At 44.3% G+C, this 22,852-nt stretch overlaps 1 protein-coding gene across 15 annotated transcripts; it reads right to left on the reverse strand.

Moving 5' to 3' along the window:
- Positions 1–8,509: 8,509 nt before the first annotated feature.
- On the reverse strand, positions 8,510–22,617 carry LOC127319603 (probable calcium-binding protein CML28). Of its 15 annotated transcripts, none has more exons than XM_071819928.1 (16): positions 22,317–22,617; positions 21,905–21,979; positions 21,667–21,795; positions 21,511–21,584; positions 21,205–21,298; positions 20,987–21,029; positions 13,222–13,284; positions 12,611–12,840; positions 11,637–11,757; positions 11,465–11,565; positions 11,227–11,340; positions 10,838–11,008; positions 10,614–10,757; positions 10,386–10,531; positions 10,167–10,283; positions 8,935–9,228 (listed from the first exon to the last, which is right to left on the reverse strand). In XM_071819928.1, exons 1-16 carry the CDS (start codon positions 22,592–22,594, stop codon positions 9,077–9,079), a joined length of 2,052 nt encoding a protein of 683 aa, XP_071676029.1. In that variant the 5' UTR covers positions 22,595–22,617; the 3' UTR covers positions 8,935–9,076. The 15 variants fall into 15 exon arrangements, 6 of the variants coding, with proteins under 6 accessions (XP_051205544.1, XP_071676029.1, XP_071676028.1 ...); XM_071819927.1 differs by having other exon boundaries at positions 21,905–22,009; XM_071819929.1 differs by lacking the exon at positions 8,935–9,228 and adding an exon at positions 9,514–9,865 and having other exon boundaries at positions 21,905–22,009.
- Between the last annotated feature and the right edge of the window lie 235 nt (positions 22,618–22,852).

Below are 22,852 nucleotides of genomic sequence, written 5' to 3' on the forward strand. Positions count from 1 at the left end.
TTCCCTCATATCTTCATCATTTAATTTAATCATACCCCTCTTCTTCAATATCGGTGTTGGGGTTGGTTCAGGTGTAGACCAATCATCATGATTCCGGCCTATTTTAGCCAATAATTCTTCAAATATTGCCTGGAGTTCTTTTCCTGAAAACACAACCAGCACAACTATCCAGGTATGCCCTAGACTCAATGGTTAGTCCACTATAAAATATATCAAGTAAATCATGCTTTTCCAAATCATGATCAGGCCGAGCTCTAATAAGAGAGCAAAATCTCGCCCAAGCCTCAGGCAATTTCTCTCCATCTTCCTGGTCAAAATTATAAATTCTCTGCAAAGCAATATGTTGAGCGCTAGCAGGAAAGTATTTTCGAAAGAAAACATCACGCAAGTCAATTGGACTTCTAATAGAACCAGGAGGCAAATTATTATACCAAGTTTTAGCATCATCCTTTAATGAGAAAGGAAAAAATTTAGCGACAAAATAAGTACGCATCTTGACATCATCAGAAAACAAGCCACTCAGAGTAGATAACTCAATCATGTGTTCAACAGCACTTTCTTTTTCAGTACCACAAAAGGGTGTTTTCTCAACAATAGCTATATGAGATAGATCAAGAGAAAAATCATAATCTTTATCCTTAATGTTTATAGGAGATGTGGCAAATTTAGAATCAGGAGACAGTTTATATCTAACAGCATGTTCTTCAAGCAACTTTTTAATTTTTCTTGCATCAGTAGTAGCATTGCATTTTTCAATAAAATCATCATCAAGCTCCACATAATCTTCATCAATATCATCACTAGAATATTCAACAGACTCAGGTGAATTAACAGGTGTAGCAGCATTTTCATTAGGAGTTTCAGTATTTTCAATTTGCCTAGACCTAGCAATTGTAGCATCTAGAAAAGATCCTAACGAACCATCATTATCAAGCACAACAGAAGCATCATCACAATTATGAGAGGAATTTTCAGATTCAGCAGAAGTACCAGCATTTGAAGCTTGTGGTGGTGAAACAAGTTTACTTATCACAGATGGTGAATCAAGAGCAGCAGAGGTACTAAGAGTTGTACCTTTTCTTGTAGTGGATGGTAATATGGAGATCTTAGTATCGCGAGGTTTACCCATGATGGAGAATTTGCAGCGAACAATATCAATCCAAGTGAACTTCCAAATAAAGCTATGCTCCCCGGCAACGGCGCCAGAAAATAGTCTTGATGACCCACAAGTATAGGGGATCGCAACAGTCTTCGAGGGAAGTATTACCCAATTTATTGATTCGACACAAGGGGAGACAAAGAATACTTGTAAGCCTTAACAGCGGAGTTGTCAATTCAGCTGCACCTGGAAACAGACTTGCTCGCAAGAGTTTATCAGTAGTAACAGTTTTATAGCAGTAGGAATAGTGAAATAACAGCAGCAGTGGAATAAATACAGCAGTAGTGATTATAGTGAACAACAGGATTAAAATACTGTAGGCATAGGGACGGATTAACGGGCGTTGCATGGATGAGAGAAACTCATATAACAATCAAAGCAGGGGCATTTGCAGATAATAATAAAACGGTATCCAAGTACTAATCAATCAATAGGCATGTGTTCCATATTTAGTCGTACGTGCTCGCAATGAGAAACTTGCACAACATCTTTTGTCCTACCAGCCGGTGGCAGCCGGGCCTCTAGGGAAACTACTGGAAATTAAGGTACTCCTTTTAATAGAGTACCGGAGCAAAGCATTAACACTCCGTGAACACATGTGATCCTCACATCACTACCATCCCCTCCGATTGTCCCGATTTCTGTCACTTCGGGGCCATTGGTTCCGGACAGCGACATGTGTATACAACTTGCAGGTAAGATCATAAACAACGAATATCTTCATGAATCAATAACATGTTCAGATCTGAGATCATGGCACTCGGGCCGTAGTGACAAGCATTAAGCATAACAAGTTGCAACAATATCATAAAAGTGACATCTACGGATACTAGGCACTATGCCCTAACAATCTTATGACTATTACATGACCAATCTCATCCAATCCCTACCATCCCCTTCAGCCTACAGCGGGGGAATTACTCACACATGGATGGGGGAAACATGGCTGGTCGATGGAGAGGCGTTGGTGGTGATGGCGGTGAAGATCTCCTCCAATTCCCCGTCCCGGCGGAGTGCCAGAACGGAGACTTCTGGCTCCTGAGACGGAGTTTCGCGATGTGGCGGCTCTCTGGAGGGTTTCTGGCGACTTCGACTTCTCCCCGTGCGTTTTTAGGTCGAGGGCGATAAGTAGTCCGAAGGAGGGCGTCAGGGGCCAGCCGAGGGGGCCACACACTAGGGCCGCGCGGGCCCCCCTGGGCCGCGCCGGCCTAGTGTGTGGGGCCCTCGTGCCCCACCTGGCTTGCCCTTCTGGCTCCGCCAATATTCTGGGAAAATAGGACCTTCTGCATAAATTCCGAGGATTTTCCTGAAAGTTGGATTTCTGCACAAAAACGAGACACCAGAGCAATTCTGCTGAAAACAGCGTTAGTCCGCGTTAGTTGTATCCAAAATACACAAATTAGAGGTGAAACAATAGCAAAAGTGTTCGGGAAAGTAGATACGTTTTGGACGTATCAGGCGCCACGTCCACGTCGCCGATAAAGATCTCCGCACGCTAGAGACAAGTTCAGAGCCTCGCCTAAACATCCTCACATCCGTCTCATCCAAAGTGCGTCCCGATTCGTGCCCAAATCATACACCACACGCACCAACGTATCCTGATCGTCTCCGCCGGCGCGTCGCCGCGGTAGAGCTTCCCTTGGGCTATAAATACACGAGTAGGTCCGCCATGGAACCCTAATTCCTCGAAGCTTATCTAGAACCTCTCTCAATCCCTTCATGTCTCCCAATCTTCCACGCACTATTGTGGCCACCGTCGGAGAGAACTCCGACTAACCATCGATTTAGTGCACCCCAAGCTCCGAGGAGAAGATGTAGAGCTCTGCCATGTCGAGGGGATCCGGCTAGAAGAAGGAATTGAGCCAAGGCACTCTAAATCGAGTGAATTGACCAAGTTTCTGTCACAGTGGGTCGCCGGAATCTGCGATATTGCACTCGTCTCCAACCTTCTGTGACCTCGTCGAGCACAATAGGATCTTCGCGGTGAGCTTGCGCATTGATTGAGCCCTTTTTCCTTCCTAGCATGCACCCTAGCTCCATTTAGGAACTTCGCCGGAGTGGGCCGCCACAATAGGGTTCTTCGGAGTTACTCCGGTGACCAAAACCTAGAGGCGCCACCAACATTTTGATCAACATGTCGCAGGGGTTTGAAAGCATCCTTTTTGTGCATTCTCTCATGCCTCAACTCATCACCACCATCACCGCCTGCCCGCCAGCGAGGCCAATGTGGCCAGTGGGAACCACTGCCCAATTTGACCGGGTCAGCCTCTCACGTGGCAGCCAGCGTGTCCTTGGACCCAGTAGTCACTGACGGTGGATAGGGTTAGTCTGGGTGCGAATAGTATTTCCTTTTAAATTCAAATTATGGAAAATTGTACCGAACTTTGCAAATTCATATATAATTAATTTTAAATCATAAAAATACAAGTAAGATATAAAAATGTTCGGAAAAATAAATTATATACATTAAAATATAATATCAATTTTTTAATGAAAATAAAAATTAGCACTTAATATTTAAGTCTTTTTCTTTTACCCTAAATTCCAAGAAAATTTCAATAATTAGTAAAATTTCTAGAGTAAGTAATAATCATTTAGGAAGTAAATAAAACACCAAAGGTAATTTTCTTTTATCATAATAACATCAACATTATCATTATTAGTATTTAAACCTCTAAATTGTATTTACCTTATTTATCATTTTCTTTAAATAATAAAAAAAGAAAAATGAGAAACTCATTAATACCTTGAACTTAATTTTTTTCCTTAATTTGAACTTTACTCAACGAGTTATTATTTTATAATGGTATACCAAATAAGAAACCCTAGTTCCATCATACATTTAACCCTACATTTAATTTGATGTGAAACCCTAACTCAAATGTTACTTAGATAATACCTCTAAAACCCTAGGAGGTTATGAAATCAGATCAAATGAACTTAACCCTTACTCATAGAGTTATACAAGGAAGGTAAATGCATGCTCATGTTCTTACAAGATAGTACAAGCCCAAATGCCACTACAAGAAAAGTTGCCATGGCCGACGAAGTTGAAGTCACGCCGTGGTTGCTGGTGCACCATGGCCGACGATTTTTGGTCCCTCCGTGGTTCATGTCAAAACTTTTTTTTCTCGTTTTTGAGGCCACCTAGCCCGACGAAAGCGGCCAAAACGTCGCGTATGGTGGCCCGGGACGTGGTGCATCGTGAATTCTCGGGTTCGCCGGCCGAGTCAACGCAAATCCGCACCGCCCAGGGATGTAGGGCCCAGATGGCAGCCTCTCTAGCATTGTTTTTTTTCTCGATCGCGCCATCTCGTTCAACGCTCTCCGATCGAGCCGTTTACAATGCAGGATCATGGGTCCCGCTTGTCATCCTCTATGAACCAAAATTCCTTCTTTTCTTGGATTTTTTTTGACCCCCTGATTTCTGGCTACTTCCTTTTTCTTTTGATCCCGTGCCGCCTTGGAAACGTTGAGACCGCTGCAGCTAAATGGGACCCGCATGTCATCCTCTATGAGCAATCAACTTTCTTTTCTTGGAGTTTTTTTTGGCACCTCATATTTGGTCACTTGCCTTTTTATTTCGATCCCCTGCCGCCTCTCAAACGGTGATACCGCTGCTGCTAAATGGGACCCGCATGTCATCCTCTATGTACTATAAAACTTTCTTTTCTTGGATTTTTTTGGCACCTCATATTTGGTCACTTGCCTTTTTCTTTCGATCCCCTGCCGCCTCTCAAACGGTGAGACCGCTGCAGCTAAATGGGACCCGCATGTCATCCTCTATGGACTATAAAACTTTCTTTTCTTGAATTATTTTTGGCTCCTGATATTTGGTCACTTGCCTTTTTCTTTCGATCCCCTGCCGCCTCTCAAACGGTGAGACCGCTGCAGCTAAATGGGACCCGCATGTCATCCTCTATGAGCAATCAACTTTCTTTTCTTGGAGTTTTTTTTGGCACCTCATATTTGGTCACTTGCCTTTTTCTTTCGATCTCATGCCACGTTTGAAATGTTGAGGTACCTGCTGGCTCATGGGACCCGCATGTCATCCTCTATGTGCTATAAAAGTTTCCTTTGTTGGATTTTTTTTCACCCTCTGATTTTTGGCTTGCCTTTTTCTTTTGATCCCCTGCCCCCTTTGAAACGTTGAGTAAGCTGTTGGTTCAAGGGACCCGCATGTCATCCTCTATGTGCATCAACTTTCTTTTCTTGGATTTTTTTCACCCCCTAATTACTAGCTACTTTCTTTTTCTTTTGATCTCAAGCCGCATTACAAACATTGAGACCGCTGCTGCAAAATGGGACCCACATGTCATCCTCTATGTACAATAAATCTTGGATTATTTTTGGCTCCTGATATTTGGTCACTTGCCTTTTTCTTTCGATCTCATGCCGCCTTTGAAACGTTGAGTAAGCTGCTGGCTCATGGGACACGCATGTCATCCTCTATGTGCTATAAAAGTTTCCTTTGTTGGATTTTTTTTCACCCTCTGATTTTTGGCTTGCCTCTTTCTTTTGATCCCCTGCCCCCTTTGAAACGTTGAGTAAGCTGTTGGCTCAAGGGACCCGCATGTCATCCTCTATGTCCATCAACTTTCTTTTCTTGGATTTTTTTCACCCCCTAATTACTAGCTACTTTCTTTTTCTTTTGATCTCAAGCCGCATTACAAACATTGAGACCGCTGCTGCAAAATGGGACCCACATGTCATCCTCTATGTACAATAAATCTTGGATTATTTTTGGCTCCTGATATTTGGTCACTTGCCTTTTTCTTTCGATCTCATGCCGCCTTTGAAACGTTGAGTAAGCTGCTGGCTCATGGGTCCCGCATGTCATCCTCTACGAACAATAAAAGTTTCCTTTCTTGGAGTTATTTTTGACCCCTAATTTCTGGCTATTTGCCTTTTTCTTTTGATCCCCTGCCCCCTTTGAAACGATGAGGACGCTGTTGGCAGGTCGGTCCCACATGTCATCCTCTATGAACAATAAAAGTTTCCTTTGGTGGATTTATTTTTGACCCCTAATTAATTTCTGGCTATTTCCTTTTTTTCTTTTGATCCCCTGCCGCCTTGGAATTGTTGAGAATGCTGCTGCCTCATTTTTCTTTTGGTCCTGTGCCGCCTTGGAAACGTTGAGACCGCTGCTACAAAATGGGACCCGCATGTCATCCTCTATGTACAATAAAGTTTCTTTTCTTGGATTATTTTTGGCTCCTGATATTATGTCACTTGCCTTTTTCTTTCGATCTCATGCCGACTTTGAAACGTTGAGGATGCTGCTGCCTCATGGGTCCCGCATGTCATCCTCTCAGAACGATAAATGTTTTCTTTTCTTGTATTTTTTTACCAACTGATTTTTGGCTTTTTTATTTTCGATCCCCTGCCGCCTTTGAAACGTTGACGACGCTGCTGGCTCATGGGTCCCCGATGTCAGCCTCCCCGTACAAGAAACATGTGATATTTTATTTTGCAGACAATAAACGTTGTATTTCGCTCTGAGCTATTGCAAACGGATAAATTAAATCTTTATATCTACATAAACAAACTTATATGTTGAATCTCCTTGTTTTTTGTTTTTGCGAAGCATAGGACTTTCCTGTTTTTTTTTGAGAAAAATCCGACCTTTCCTGTTTTGGAGTGGGTGAAATACAGACGTGTGAATTAGATGGGCCGCGATATTAAGAAACGTACGAAGCATCCGTTCTACATGAGCTGGCACCTATCTCGCTGGCGTTATACGTGAGCCGGTACATCTGAGTAATCTTGTGCCGGCACCCTGGATATTTGAAGTGGTACATCTACCGCCCTGTCACCGGTTGAGGTTAGAGCATCTTGAGTCGCGTCTCTCTAAATCGTTCTCCAAAGCGTTTCTCAGCCGCGTCCTCTAAACCCGTTTTTTGTCCGGCATTGTCCGATACGGTGTTCGGCGCCCCGAGCCCGTCCCCGCCCCACAGGGGACGCTCCGGGCACGCCGAACACAACGAAAAGCGAGGCGAAGAGACGCGGGCCCGAAGCGTCAGCGGCTCGAAAGCCTAAAACCTCGTCGCCTATCTTTAGTCAAGAGACGTTAATGGCGTCCCAGTTTTCCCAGGCGACGCATGGACGCATCTCGTCGTGCATGGCCGCGTGGCCATCCGCGTCGGCGTTATTGCGTGCAACCATCCGCTGCCGCCGCTGTATATTAAGAGGCCCTGCGGTTCGTCCCAATCTCTCGCCGCTCCCAAATCTTCTCCTCGCCGCCCCCCAAATCTTCTCCTCGCCGTTCCAAGCAATGTCGTTGTCCTCCCGCTCAGCGTCTAGGGCGGCGACCCTGGACGACCGGCGGTGGCTCCTCCTCCACGACCTCCAGAAATGGATCATGGCGGCGACTGTTGGATCTTGTGCCTGCCGAGATCCATCGTCGGCTTCAGCCGGCGGTGCGAGGAAGGGGGCGGCGATTTGCGGGGCGAGGATGGTGTGGTTGCGGCCGCCGTCCACCGAGTCCTCCTTCGTCATCGTTGGCCAGCAGATGGCGGCGTGGGGGCATGTTCTTCTGCTTCGGGTTTGAAGGTGGTGGTCCTAGGTTCTTCTTCTGCGAAGATGAAGACCTGCGGGATGCCAATCCTTTTTCATATAGCCGTAGTGTTGAGTTTCGGAGGCTCCGACGGCGAACGGAATGGTGCATCTTTTGCCTGGAGTTTGCTGGATCGGGTGGTATTCGGTCGCGCGCACCCATGTTTTTATTCCGGCCGTTTGGTTCTGCAGGGAGCACGTGAGGCTCTTTTCTGTGTTGACACCAAGTGACATTGGATCCATGGTGAAAGTCAGAAGAAGAGAATATCATGAAGCCCGGATGGGAGGACTAGCTAAGGAAGGTTCAAGTCTCCGCTTTGTTGAGGGACTTGATTGGTGTTCCGGGCTTCATAACAGTGGTATGAAAGTGGGAGCGACAACACATGTGAAGTTCAAAGTCCTACCTTTCAGGGTGAAAACCCAAGGTCTAGTCTTAACTGGTTGTGCCTGGCAATAACCTTGTCGGAGGCATTATTTTGAGAGCGGAGACTATCTCTAGGGTGAAAACTGGTTGTGCCTGGCAATAACCTTGGTCGGACGGCGACGGTGCTAGAGCACTGTTCCTTTCTTGCAGGTGTCGCTTTTGGAGAATGTATTTCAGGTGTTGTCTTGGCGGTGGATGTATTGCTGTTGTTAGGCCTGAAATAGTGTAACGAGACTTTTGTTTCTTAGTTTTCTTTTATCTTTTTGATGTTCATCCATATTGCCATTACAGTGTTGCGTTGTTGGAGAGTTGGGTGTAATTGGTATATTTTAATATTAATATATTCCCTTTATAGGAAAATGTTAGAGTCAATTAATCATCTACATCGACTGATACGAACGGCCGGAGGATCGATGGCCAGTTTCAGCGGTTGTCCTCACGATCCGCCAATGGCGGCAAAGCCACCGCCGCGCATCATCTGCTTGAACTCCTTGAAGTCGACGCGGCCGTCGCCATCGGCGTCGACCTTGCTGATCATCTGGCGGCATTCCTCCACTGTGCGCCCCTGCTTGAGGCCGAGGCTTGCCAGTACGGACCGAAGCTCCTCGACGGTGATATAGCCGTCGCCGTTCTGGTCGAAGACGTCGAACGCCTCCCGCATGCCGTCCTCGTCGTCGCCCTTGCTACCGCCGTCAGCACCCTCGCCCTCGCCGAGGATAGAGCGGTAGAGCAGACCGAACTCCTCGACGTCGACGCAGCCGTCGCCGTTGGCGTCGATCTTCTCCATGGTGGCGTCCAGCTCGTCGTCCGGGATGTAGATCCCGAGGTTCTTGAGCGACTCGCCCAGCTCCTTCTTGGTGATCTGGCCGTCGCCGTTCTTGTCGAACATCTGGAACACCTTCCTTAGCTCCGACTCGTCCACGCTGCTGCTCATGCTTTCAACTTTCTCTCTCGCGATTTGCATTCTGTATCTTGAAATCGCACGTTCGTGTGGTCGACTGCTGGAAATGGCGTTGCCCAAGTGGTTGGTGATTGGTTTTGTTCCGAGGGGGAGAACAGACTGTGCGGCGTGGAGGTAATGGCGGTGCCTCTTTGTCATTGTGAAGAGAAGACAGACAGGAAATTAAGGTGAGCCGTACCTTTCTTTCCTTAGTAGCTATTCTGCACATGCAAATATGCAATGCACACTGTTTCTTAAGTATAACATGCAACAGCTAAATTAGCCACACGTGATTGGAAGAGTGATACAAGGTTGGCAGAAATAGCTTTTCCCAAGATCAGACTTGTTCGATGATTATTGTTTCCCTAAGTTGGCACTAAGTGTGCCTTCGAGGTTACTAATTTGGAATGGAAAATGTACAAGGCACTAGAGACAGATAGAGGAACGGGACATGATGTTTGATGAATTATAATTTTGATTTACAGATGGACCAAACAATAATAGAAACACATATGAAACGAAGACATATAGGAACCGTAGACGTTTCCTCCAACAGGCAGTTCCTGCCCTGATTCTGAACAGTTTCGACCACCTGGACGCCTGCAGGCTCGGGGACATAACAAACCGGTCCTCACCCTTTATTTAATCAGACCCAATTTGGATTAGTATGAAACAATTAATGATCAAACTGTCGTTGGGGTCTCAAATTTAGCTTGAGTTTCTTCTACTTGTGTGTTGAGGGAATGAGCACTGACTGTAACTTGTACAACAAAAGCACCATGCATCCCTTGATCATGCAAACAGGAGATTACATCAAAACTTGTGAAGGAACATATAGTAGCAAGTGTAGCAGGGCCCATATCATGCACCCCATTTTTTGGAGCAAAACAATCCTCTAGTTTCTTGGGGCAAATTTGTAAAAACAATTGCACCCCAAACAGTCGAAGGCCACACTTTTTGGCAACGTAAAATGGGCCATAAACGCAATCTGTCCCTAGTTCCATCTCAAAGAAGAGCATGTTTCATAATTCTCATTATCGTTGGTGCTACTTAAGGTTATGGGTCAGCATCGTAGGGAGAGCAGCTACCTTGCTGTGATGGAATAAGCATGATTGGCTTTCCGTGCTTCTTGAAGTCAAAGACTGCGGGAAAGATGGCACTCGACAAATGCACATTGCCCATCAGGTCTAGTTGCGTCAAGTTACCTATAAGAAGCTCATTGGTTATCAACTAATCTCTTTGATACATGCCCATTAGGTTATACCTTAAACATAGTTAAAGAAAATATAAGGAAGTATATTTCTTACTTGCTGTTTGCTTCAATGCGTTACAAATTACATCCAACGAGTCAGGAGGTAAAAGGTTAGATCCTGCATTGACTGAAACAAGGTTTGGCGCTTGCAGTATAAGTCTGGAAATGAAGTGTGCAGTTCTGATCCCACCACGGTTCTTACTGCAAAATAAAATATGAAGTGGCTAAGGAAACTGGCATATCAAGCATGCATCATTGTCACACATGCAGTGTTCATTTATACCTGATGTTGATGTGGGAGAGATCTACTTTCCTTGGCAATGCTTCCTCAAGTATTTGGAAGCCTTGTGGTCCTAGGCTGATATCTTCAACATTTAGTTCCCTTACGTGTGAACCCAGGAATTTCACTAATGTAGCTGCCACAGAACTGCAAATTCATCTCAGTTCAAAATGTGACCCAAGCTAAGAAAAAGCAACAGAAACGCTGCACAGTGAGGAAGGACTTACCTCCCAAGATGATTATCTGCTATAGACAGCACATCAAGTGGTTTATTAGCAGATGTGAGGCATTCAAGAAGTTCAGTCACACCAATACTTGACAAATCACAGTTCTCTACTCTTAATCCCCAAAGCGGTTTCTCCCTTCGAAGAGCCCGTTCGAAGAAAGGAATGAGAAATCTGCAAATTTTTATATGCAACTCTTGAGTGCTTACTGATAGAACGTAAAATAAAAAGAAACTGTCTTGAAGTTGAATCATAGACATGAAGAACTACTATGCACTCATGATTGATACAAATGTACAGAAAAAACTGAAGACAAACAGGTAGTATAATTCTATTCTCAACAATCTGTAGCATACACTTAATCATGTGTAATGTTGACAAATGACAACTACCTGATACCCTCGTCAGCGATTGGGTTGTCACTTATATCTAAACTTCTCAAATTAGACATCTTTGCTAGAATACTGCATAGATCCTCCATGTCACCCTCCTGCAAATGGTTTCCCCTGACATGATAAGGATTATAAATATGTTTAACTACACAGGCCGTGCCAACTTTAAAAGAGAAGTGGTGACAAAGGTTTCTGATTATGGCAACTTGGCTGATTACGAAAAGGAAAAAAGCAATACCTTAGGTTAAGAACAGTCAGCGAGTTCAAGGATGTGTTTGATTCCAGTGCTGATGAGATACTTGTAGAACTTCTGTCTACAGTTGAAAGCCAGCCTGAAATCTATAAGATATTTTTTATTTGCAGTCCAAAACACAAATATTAAAGAAGGAAATGTTCTCATGTGAACCCACATTGTTTTCTGATATGTCAAGCGTTTGTAAACTGCAAGAAGATTCGAGAAGAGTATGAATGATCATTTTAGCAAACGATGGTTGCACCTTAGCATCGTTAAGTGATAACAACTGCAGCGACCTGAACAATGAGAATAAACCAGTGTTGATACGCACGCAATCATTTTGGCGAACGATCAGTAACAAAGTATCAACATTACGCCATGCACGCTTATGGACAGGCAGCATAACCAGTTTGCTGCATATTTTTACCATTTTTTTTAGTATTCTAATCTGTTATACTGCTCTCTGTTTAAGATGAATTAACTGACATACATCCTCCAAAGGAAAATAAATAAATTTCCCAACACGTGTCATGATACTCTGAAAAAATCCAGAATATTTTGCTGGTTTATCATGTAAAGCATGTAAAAGTTCAACATGACTGGATCTGACACCTTTTTTGGTTTCTGGTGGTCATGTCCCGTTTATTCAACAGGACCTTAAACAGCAAAACTAGCAGTTCTCATTCCACAAAACCCTCAAAATGGTGTTAATCTTTCTAGTGTTAGGAGAGAGCATTTACTTCAATAATTTACTTGAAGCATAAACTAACAAATATAACATGGCAACAATAGTTGAATGATCGCTCTGTGACATATGGTAAGTTAAAAAACTCTGAAGTTAAGGGCAATGACATCATCTCTTAGTCGTAAAATGAAAGTTTACATGATATTTTGCAATTTTTATTTATGATGTTGCCGCGAGTAGGAACAATATGCAGATCTTTTAGAACTTTTAACAGCCCTTGGTTATATTCTGGGCCTGCTCCTGAATATTCTTGTGGCAAATGCATATACTCTACAAGACTGGATATGCTCCTGCCTAAATTAGATTCTGAAATAATGGCATCAAATGGCTGAGCAAGATTAACTGGGCATCTAACATCTGTTCGGAAATAAAACCAAGGGAGAATAAAAGGGCATGCAACTTACTTTGCATATGAAATAAAATTTAATAGACCAGCAGAGATGTTTAGTGACTTGCTTTCACCAATGCGAGATGATTTAATACTAAGGCGCTGGATCTCATGATTTTGGGATCCCAGTTGGTAAAGACTATTGCAGACTTTATCCATGACTGCAGGATAAAGCTGGGAGTGGATAAATTCAAGAGATAACAGTGTCTTCGCATGGCAGCTTAGAAGCAGGCATACACCATTGACCTGTCAGTGGAAATTGAAAAGGGGCTTAGAAAAGTGGAGCTATTTCTCACTCACTATCAGCTAAGAAACAGATTAAAAAAATGTGGGCCATCATGCAGAAAAGTATACTGCACATATAAGCGTGTAGCTATCATCCACATAACTCTTTTTCCTAGTCAACTTCTTCTTTGGCATGTTTATTAACTAGGATGCCTCACCCTTAATTTTCCCTATTTCTTTTGAAGTACACAGATATGTAGTTTACAGGACATGGAAACTTGAACTGTTGAACATAATGTTCCTTTTAACTGAGTTGAAGCAAATGATCATGAGGCTCTGCACATTTGCTTCCTAAAGCTATTGTATTTAGTGAAAAATGTAATATCACCAGCATAATATTACCTCAGGCTCTGATATGATTCTTACGAACACCAAAGTTTCTAGCCTGCTGGGTTGCAACATGTCCTGAAAAACAAAGGATTCCAGCAGTCAATTATAACTGTCTCAAGTCTGATTTTACACAATGGGTTCGTGACATACATACTCCCTCCGTCCACAGATAAGTGTACATGCGGGTATTCCAAGATAAATTATGAAGTGGAGTAAAAATGCATTGGGAAGATGCATCTCTCCTCTTTAATTCTTTCACCTCCAATGAGCTAAGTGCATGTAGAAAATAAAGAGAACATGTGCTCAATATTATTGGGTTTGATTTCCGTGCGATGAGAGAGAAACAATTAAAGTGCATTGGGAAGATAGGAGTACACTCTTTTGTGGACAAAGTTTAGAGCTAGATGTCCACTTATTTGAGGACGGAGGGAGTATGCAAACATATATAACATGAAGGACAACTTATTATGGATTTTTAGCGCACATTTATTGTCGTATAATGGAGATATAACATATAACAATATATCAGGAATACAAATGCACAATTGAAACAACACAAGCTAAGAAGTAAGAAACATAGATCATCTATCATAGACAGTGAAAATTAAAGGAACAATAGATAGCTTGTGTGCGAGGCTTTTGCGCGCTAAATACTACCCAAATGGTAGGCTCGTGGATACTGTCTTTGCTGGAAACACCTAAACTGTTTGGCGTGGGATTGAGTATGGCTTGGAACCTGTGAAGAAAGGCTATATATGGAGAGTTGGTAATGGTGGTAACATCAAAACATGGAGAGATCCATGGATACCTAAGGGCCTAACTTTCAAGCCAATATCAAGGAAAGGGAAGTGCTGATTTAACAAAGTGGCAGACTTATTGGATGCCAATGGTGCTTGGCGGGTGGATCGTCCATTAGAATACTTTAGACCGGTGGATATTGAAACAATTCTGAAATTTCGCACATCTCCACGAGTGCAGCAGGATTTCATAGCATGGCAACCTGAGAAATCAGGTTTTTTCAGCGTCCGTAGTGCTTATCACTTGGCAGTGGCTACTCATATTGACAATGTCGCAGGTGGTGCTGCAAGCTCACGTCCAAGTGGTGACAGACCTGCATGGAAACTTGTATGGATTTCACCCCTTCCACAAAAAATGAAAATCGTTGCTTGGAAGGTCGTCTCGGGGGTGCTCGCTACGTATTCAAATAAGAAGAGAAGACACTTGGAGGTGATTGATACTTGCCGGGTCTGTGGTACAGCCGCAGTGAACTCTTTCCATGCTCTTGTTGAATGCCCTAATGCAGCCAAGGTGTGGGATAGCATGTGGGAAGTCTGGGCGCTCCTGACGCACGTGCAGATCAGAGATACTGGGCATGAATGGTTGTTCGACTTACTGGCATCTCAATCAGTAGAAACCCGGAATATGAACATCATGATTTTATGGAGAATCTGGCAGCTTCGAAACGACATATTACATGAGAAGCCAAATCCCCCAATCATGTCACAAGGAGGTATCTATGTAGCTACATTGGATCACTGTTCCAAATTCGACAACAAACTGAAGTACAAATTCTAAAGGGCAAGGCGCCATGTGTCCTGGCGATCCAGCCCAAGTGTGACAAATGGAGACAGAACCAGCAATGGCCTAAGTAAGCCTGTTCATGGTTTGGTGCCAAACCGTCCAAACCATGAGTCCAGCCCGCACCGGACCAGATATACGGTTATACCAGATTCAACTGGGTTCTGGATTGAAACCGCGACCACAAAACTGTTAGCTGGTTTGAGACAGCCTGAACCTGACGAAACCGTTCAACCCGTACGCACACGAACGGCCAGGTCCTGGTGCTGCTTGCCTTGGGGGTCACCATCAGCAGCGACGAGGGGCCCGCGGACTGCTGGCAGACTACCGCGAAGGTGCACGGACGGGCTGTGGAAGCCGGCGCACTCGACCAGGTACGGCCGCGGTGCTCAATGCCGGCTCGATGTGCACGCCTTGCTACTTCTGGCACTCTCGGGCGACGATTCTGAGCAGCTGGTCGTCAGCTTCGACCCCGCCTGCCACCGTGCTTCCGTGCTGTGCGTGCTGCTAGCTGTAGTCGTGGTTGTGGAAGGCGCTGCGGATGGCCGCCGCCTTCCGTCCAATTCCAGCCACCGCCCGTCCGATTCCGGCCACCGCCGCCCCGGTTCTCTCCCGGTCGCCACCGTCCCGGCCGTCCGCCGCTGCCCGTCCGATTCCGGCCATCGCCGCCCCGGTTCTCTCCCAACCGCCGCCGTCCCGGTTGTCCACTGCCCGGGCCTCCGCTCCTGTCCGGTTCCAAAACCATATACACCATCAAACCAGCCCACACCAACCCGTTCTATCACCTCCTATTTAAACGGTGTAAACCAAACCAATCCAATAAAACCTGGTATTGACAGGCTGGTTTGAGGAACTTGTGTAAACCACTTCAAGCCAGGAATGCCCAGGTTGAGGCCTAAGCCAGAACCTGGACGACTTGCTTTATCTGTAGATGGTTCTTTCGATGCTGAAGGTAGAGCAGGTAAAGATTTTATCTCTATCTGTGACTATCACTGTTGGTAACCCATGGTACTTGAAGACATGGTCAGTGAAGGATTTTGCCACTGCTCTGACTGAAATAGGGTGCTTCAGTGCGATGAAATGGGCATATTTGGTAAATCGATCCACCACTACCAGTATCATGTCCTTATTTTCTGAGAGAGGTAACCCTTCAATGAAATCCATGCTGATATGTGTCCAAGCAAAGTCAGGGACTGGGAGAGGTTGCAGCAATCCAGGATAAGCATTGTGCTCTGGTTTATTGATTTGGCAGACAGGACATGCTTTCACAAATGATGTGACAGCAGATTTGAGGCCAGGCCAAGAAAATAGCAGTTTGATTCTCTGGTATGTTGCTCTTTCGCCAGAATGGCCACCAAGTTCTGAATTATGCATGGACTGCATCAGCTTTTCTCTCAGTGCATTACCAACTCCAATAAAAAATTTGTGTTTGTATCTGAGAACACCACTTGTTAATGTATAGTTGGGTACAGAAGTAGGGTCAATATTCAGTTTTGAAAGGATATCTTGGCATTTGTCATCGCCTTTATAGCTTTCTGTGACCTCTTGTATCCACTTTGGAATGGAAGTGCTGGTGAATAAGCTGTTGAGATGATATTTAACTCGTGATAGAGCATCTGCAACCCTATTTTCTCTGCCTTTCTTATATTCCACTACATACTTGTAGCCCAGCAATTTGATCATGAGTTTGTGTTGGATTCCATCAGTAAGCCTCTGCTCCTGTATGTGCTTCAAGCTTTGTTGATCTGTTCTTATGATGATAGAACTAGCAGCAAAATAATGCTTCCATTTTTTAATGCCTCAATTATTGCCAGAGCTTCTTTATCATAGGTGGATAGTGCTGCTGCCTTAGGACCAATTGCTCTGCTAAGGAAAGAAATTGGTTGTCCTTTTTGCATAAGAACTGCACCAATTCCGTAACCACTGGCATCTGCTTCTAAAACGAATGGCTGTGAAAAATCTGGCATGGCCAACACTGGAGCTTCCGTCATTTTCCTTTTAAGTTCCTCAAAAGCTGCAGTTTGTTGGTCCTCCCAACTGAACCCGTCTTTCTTGAGGGAGTTAAACAGAGGTTTGCATATAATTCCATAATGCTTAATGAAACGTCTGTAATAACCAGCCAACCCCAAGAAGCTTGTTGCAAACCCGTATTCTACTCTGTTTGTTGCATCTGCAACCCGTATTCTACTCTGTTTGTTGCAAACATGCACTTTTTCTTCTTTGCAAACAACTTGTTTTCTCTGAGAGCAGTGAACACCAATTGCAAGTGTTCCTTGTGTTGGTTGATGTCCATGCTGTATATAAGGATGTCATCAAAGAAAACTAGCACAAACTTTCTTAGGTATTTGGCTAAAACTGTGTTCATCAACTGTTGAAATGTAGCTGGTGCATTAGTAAGTCCAAAAGGCATCACAACATATTCATAATGTCCTTGGTGGGTGCTAAAAGCTGTTTTGTCTATGTCCTGTTCACTCATTCGGATCTGGTGATAGCCACTTCTTAGGTCTATCTTGGAGAATATTTGTGCTCCATTTAGTTCATCCAGCAAATCCTCTATTACAGGTATAGGGAATTTGTTTTTGATTGTCTGCGCATTCATCTTCCTGAAATCTATGCACAGTCGCCAATCAAAATCCTTTTTCTTCACTACCAAAGCAGGTGAAGAATATGGACTGTTGCTAGGCCGGATGAACTTGTTTTTGATTAACTCAGCCACCAATTTTTCCATCACATTTTTCTGGTGGTGTGGAACTCTGTAAGGCCTCTGATGTATTACTTTTGCATCCTTTTGCAGAGATATAATGTGATCACATTTTCTTGAGGGAGGTAATTCCGTTGGTTCGGCAAATATATCACTGAACTCATCCAAAACAGCTTGTATTGGACTTGGAATTTGCCCATGTTGCTTGCCATCTTCGGTCACTTCATTGACATATAATAAAGCTCCACAAATGGAATTTTTTAACAGCCGCTGAAAGTTGAGGCTGTGCAGTACTACCTCCATTTCAAGGAATAAGGCGCCCTCGTTTTACGAGCTTTTTGTTTGACCAAGAATTACTTCAAATAGATAAAAATTGTTTGCATGAAATTAGTATCATTAAAAAGTGCTTTTAATACGAACCCAACGATACCAATTACATATAATATAATTAAGATTTTGTTGCTCAATTTTTATGGTCAAAGTTTGTCTTGGAATATGTGTGCGCCTTATTCCTTGAAACGGAGGTAGTATTTCTGAGGAAGAAGGCAAGCTAGCATCATAAAAGGTGACTATCTCATCCTGATTTTGCACTTTAAGTGTGAGTGCCTTGAGATTTAGTTCCACTGGACTATGTTCATAGATCCAATCAGCCCCTAGTATAATATCATAGCTCTGTACCTTAAGGACTCTGAAAGTAGATGTAAATGGAATCCCTTTAATTTCATATGATGTGTCCTTGCATAAAAATTCTGTCCACAGTGTTTCACCATTAGCAACTTGAACTTTTTCTTTTATTGTTGGTTCCATTGGGCAATTTGCTTTAACGGCTAAATCTGGTGTAATGAAAGTTGTTGTGCTTCCTGTATCCACCAAAGCCAAAGCTTGTTGATCCCCTATAGTGATATAGAGAGTGAAAGTATATTTCTTCGATTTCTGCCCCTTCAAAGCATGCATGGAAACTTCTAATTCTGCATTGTCATTGTTATCTGAATCAACATCATCGTACTCATGGATATAAATTATTTCCGGTGGTGGATCACCCTGTGTTTGCAATGCATGAATTTGTGCCTTTTGTGTCATTTTACACACTTTCTTATGACCTGGGAACCAGGGCTCCCTGCACTTGTAGCATTTGTTCTGTTGTTTTGCTTGTTCAATCACAGATGCTGGAGCAGCTTGTTGACTGTTATGTGCTTCGAAATGCACTTGTCGCCTGGCACTAGGAAAGTATGTCCTCACTGGAGCAGTAGGCTGAACTGTTTGTTCTATGCGTCTTGCATACCACATGGCTTCCTGCATGTCCACAGGTTTCAAGCACTGTACGTGGTTCTGAATGTGTGGGTGTAAGCAAGAGATAAAACTGTTGACGTAATAGTCATTTGGAAGTATTGGATTGTCCCTGCGCATGAGATTCATTGCTTTCTCAAACTGCTCAATATAGACTAACACCGATGACGTTTGTTTCAAGGAGTGGAAGTTCTTCACATTATCACAGATGGACGTGACGGAGAAACGCTCTGTGATGTATCTGCAAAACCGGTGCCAAGGTACATTGTGAGCAGAGAATCCTGTTCCTCTCCACCACTGCATAGCAGGGCCTTTGAGGTATGTGATAGCAATCTCTGTTCTTTGGTCCAGTTGAGTACGAGAAGAGTCAAAGTATTGCTCTATAATCTGTATCCAAGAGTCTGCATCCTCTCCCTCAAATTCAGAAATGTTGGGTCTAGCAGGTTTGACTACTGGATTCATTCTTCTTAAGTCATGTTGGGCATAACCTCTGAATCTTGGTTGTTCTCTCCCATCAGAATCATATTCCACATGTGGGTCACCACCTGTAATAGCTAGATTGTTTCCCTAGGTGACTTGTTTGGTTCCTGTAGGAGCTGGAGGAGTAGCATTAGGGTGTTTATATGGTTGCTTGACCATACCATCTAGGTACAAGTCACGACCATATATGTCCTGTAGTTTAGCTGTTCCCACTGGTTTGACTGGCTTTGGTTGTTGATTAACACTTCCATGCTCAGGTGTGGCCGCAACACCATGCTGTGCAGTAGCAGATGCAGCTGGTGGAGGTTGCTGTTCTGCTTTGCCTTGAGTCGCTGCCAGCAGTTTATCAAAATTTGCTTGCATAGTGTTAAAATTGTCCTGGATACAGCCAAAGTTGCTGTTCACAGCTGTTGCAAAATCAAGGAACTCCTTCTTATCTGTCTCTCTATTTTGTTGCAGAGCAATGATATCAAGTTGCAAACTTTTTAACTCCAGCATCTCAGTATTTTCAGATCCTGATGCCTTAGTTTCCGACATGGTGATAGAGGTGTCAGTATACCTTGGCAGCCGCGAGGATGTTGTTGGGGAAGAGTTCTGTCGCCTGCACCCAAAGCCAAACACCTTGCCTGCTTGTTCTATCGCCGCCTTCTCCGACTCCAGTGCCGCCCGCCTCCGATGTCACACGAACCAGGGTGGGTGGGTGGGAGATGACACTGAAGCAATGAACTTCAGAAACCACGCCCTACTCCCGTGTTTGTGACCGAGCTATGCCGCCGCCGTCCGCTCCTTTGCAGAAGAGCGCCACACCACCTCCTGGAGGAAGAGAAGGATTCCAAGGAAGATCCCCACTTCTCTTCGCTCTAGATCCAATTCGCCGCCGAGGATTCTTGGCTCTGGATACCACTTGACAAGCCCAGACTATGAACTTCGTCAGAATCAAGCACAGGCAAAAGCACAGGAAAGTAGCTACTAATTCCAGAGGGATTATATTGAGATATAATTGCGATTACAGTAGCTATGCCAGACCCTCAACAGAGGCGGCTAGGGTTCAACCCCGAATTACAATCTGATGCCCGAAATCCTAGTGGAATCGAGGCTATAAGGAGGGAAGGAAGAAGAAGACAAAGAACTGGGCAGTTGAGTCAAAGGTGACCGTTGTAGCCTTCTGAGCCGTTGGATCAAGATCAACGGTGAAGATGCAGGCACGAAGCAGTAGGCCTTTCTCGACCTTCTTCGGTTAACAGCGACAGCTTCAGTTAGGTCTTGACAGAATGGTACTAAGAGATTCTAATGGAGGGGTAATTTTCTCATTACTGGTCACTACTCAACTGCAACGAAGCACTGGAAGCGGAAATCAGCGCGATCATGGAGGGCATGTCTCTTGCTCTGGAATGGTCAACTGAAGCTGTGACGGTCCAGACTGATTGTGCGGTTGCAGTGGCGGTTCTAAAGGAACCAATGAAGAATAGGTCCCAGTATGGCCATCTGATCGACGAAGTGAAGCGTCTTATGAGTCTTCAAGATTTTAGCCTCATGAAAATTGTACGTGAACAAAATAGGGTTGCAAATTGTTTGTCTAATAAAGGTAGATCTGGAGGTAGTACCACTTGTTGGCTACACCAAATTCCAGACTGTATTTCACGGCTAGTTTTAGCTGACTATAACCCTGTGCTAGAGGAATAAAATATCGATGATTTTCCCGCAAAAAAAAGGTACTGCATGAGTACTTACACAAACTTCAGCTGAGCAAAGCACATTTTGAAGTCTCAAGCACCTGAAAAGGAGAAAAAATAACTATAGTTAAGAATTATCATCGATCACAACAGTCATTAATGACAAGTGTGAATTTCTTTAATTGAAAATAAATCACTAGCAGAGTAGCGTAGTTCTTCACGATAAGGTTAAAAATGAGTTAAAAGGGTAACCAACTAATGTCATATAAATCCCACCTTGCATAGGATCCAAGTTTGGTCCAATGATATGATAGTGTTGAATACTCTCGAGCAATGTCCTCACTGAGGTAAACCGAACTCATGATTTTAGCTGCATAGATCACCGTCAGACTTGAAGGTAATTTCAATTGCTACAGCAGGTGCAGTTAGAACAAATTAGAAGCATAGCATGAAGCTTTTCTTGGCTAGAAAGAAATCATCCCATGGCCTCATGTTTACTGTGATAAGTAAATAACCAAACAATGTGAAGCATAACAAATACGTAGTAAAGGAGGGGTGTTGGAAGGGGTTCTCCATATTCACCTGACATAATTATTTCACGAATACTCCCACGAAATAAAGGAAGCAACGCAGCCTCTGCAGCTTCATCCAAGCACCTGTCGAAGGGTAAAAAGATGTGACGAAGTCAGTCTTGGAAATGGATTAATTAACAGAGTTATACTTGTTTTGATAACACACTCTTGCAAATGCGCTTCCCAGTACTGCTGTTGCCAATCTACAGTAACCAAGTTATCATGCCCAGTGTTAGCATGGAAGGGCCAGCGAAATTTGAACAATGCCTGCCAAGCGGTGTCGAAGTCTTCACACCTGCAAGCATCAATGCAACCAATATGATGAATATTTAAAGTGTATTCTCTTGGCCGATGTCTTTTGACAAATACGACAATTGACTTATTGGTGTATAGATGAGTGTAACCTTGAACGTTTTGTCCCACGTCGATTGCCATCAGGCCCTCCGAATTGGGCAGTATGGGAAGTAGAAGAGCAGCACCTAATTAAGGTGGGTAATTGAAAATGCAAACTGTAAGAAAATGGTAAAAGGAGTAAAATTAAGACAAACGGTAGTATTGATTTTTAAGACAAGCGGTAGTTTAAGTAGGTGAGGTCCAAACTTGTACAGGTGAGGTCCAAATTAGTTTTCACTAAAACTGACAGCTGATGTGGTGCATTGTCACGTCCCTCTGAGGATGTTGTGAACTTGTGATCGAAGTCAAATTGCGCGTCTGCTTATCTGATGTTACTCTACATAGCAGATGAAGATTGTCTGTCTACATCCGCGGTCCATGGGAGGGCCGGGAGAGGGGATGAGAGGAGAAGAGTAGGGATACCGGGCATGGGCAGCGTGATGGAGCGATTCGAGAGCGAGTGGCGGCAGAGAAGATGCCAGCTGGTGTAGAATCTCCCAAGGCAGCGCCTCCGCAACCTGCTCCGGCGTCAGGTGTCCATCCTCCTCCTCGTGCTCCTGGGCGAACCCGTCGAAATGATGAGGGCATCCGCCAGATCGACCCGCGCCTGCTGCGTCGGCGGTCAGATGGGCTGCGACCGACTTCAAGCACAGCGACAGCAAAGTGGGCGCCGGCACCGCCTTCGTGCGGACCTCCGCCATGTCTGTTCCCTCCCTCCTCGAGTTGGGCGGCGGCGACGAGGGTTGCGGCATGGGGATGGATTGATGGAGGCCCAAAACCACAACAAGACCGAAAACTGGTGAGTACGGTTAGCAGGCCGAATCACGGTGTTTTCAACAGGCTAAAATCTGGCGCTGTATACAGCTGACGCGCGTCATAGCGAATTTGTCTCGGCAGAGGCTCTATTTTGCAGCGCGCGTTGCTATGCGAAAAACGCACATCCGGCAGAGGCTCTATTT

The sequence above is a fragment of the Lolium perenne genome, chromosome 5 (genome assembly GCF_019359855.2).
Source record: "Lolium perenne isolate Kyuss_39 chromosome 5, Kyuss_2.0, whole genome shotgun sequence".
In the NCBI taxonomy this organism is placed as follows: domain Eukaryota; kingdom Viridiplantae; phylum Streptophyta; class Magnoliopsida; order Poales; family Poaceae; genus Lolium; species Lolium perenne.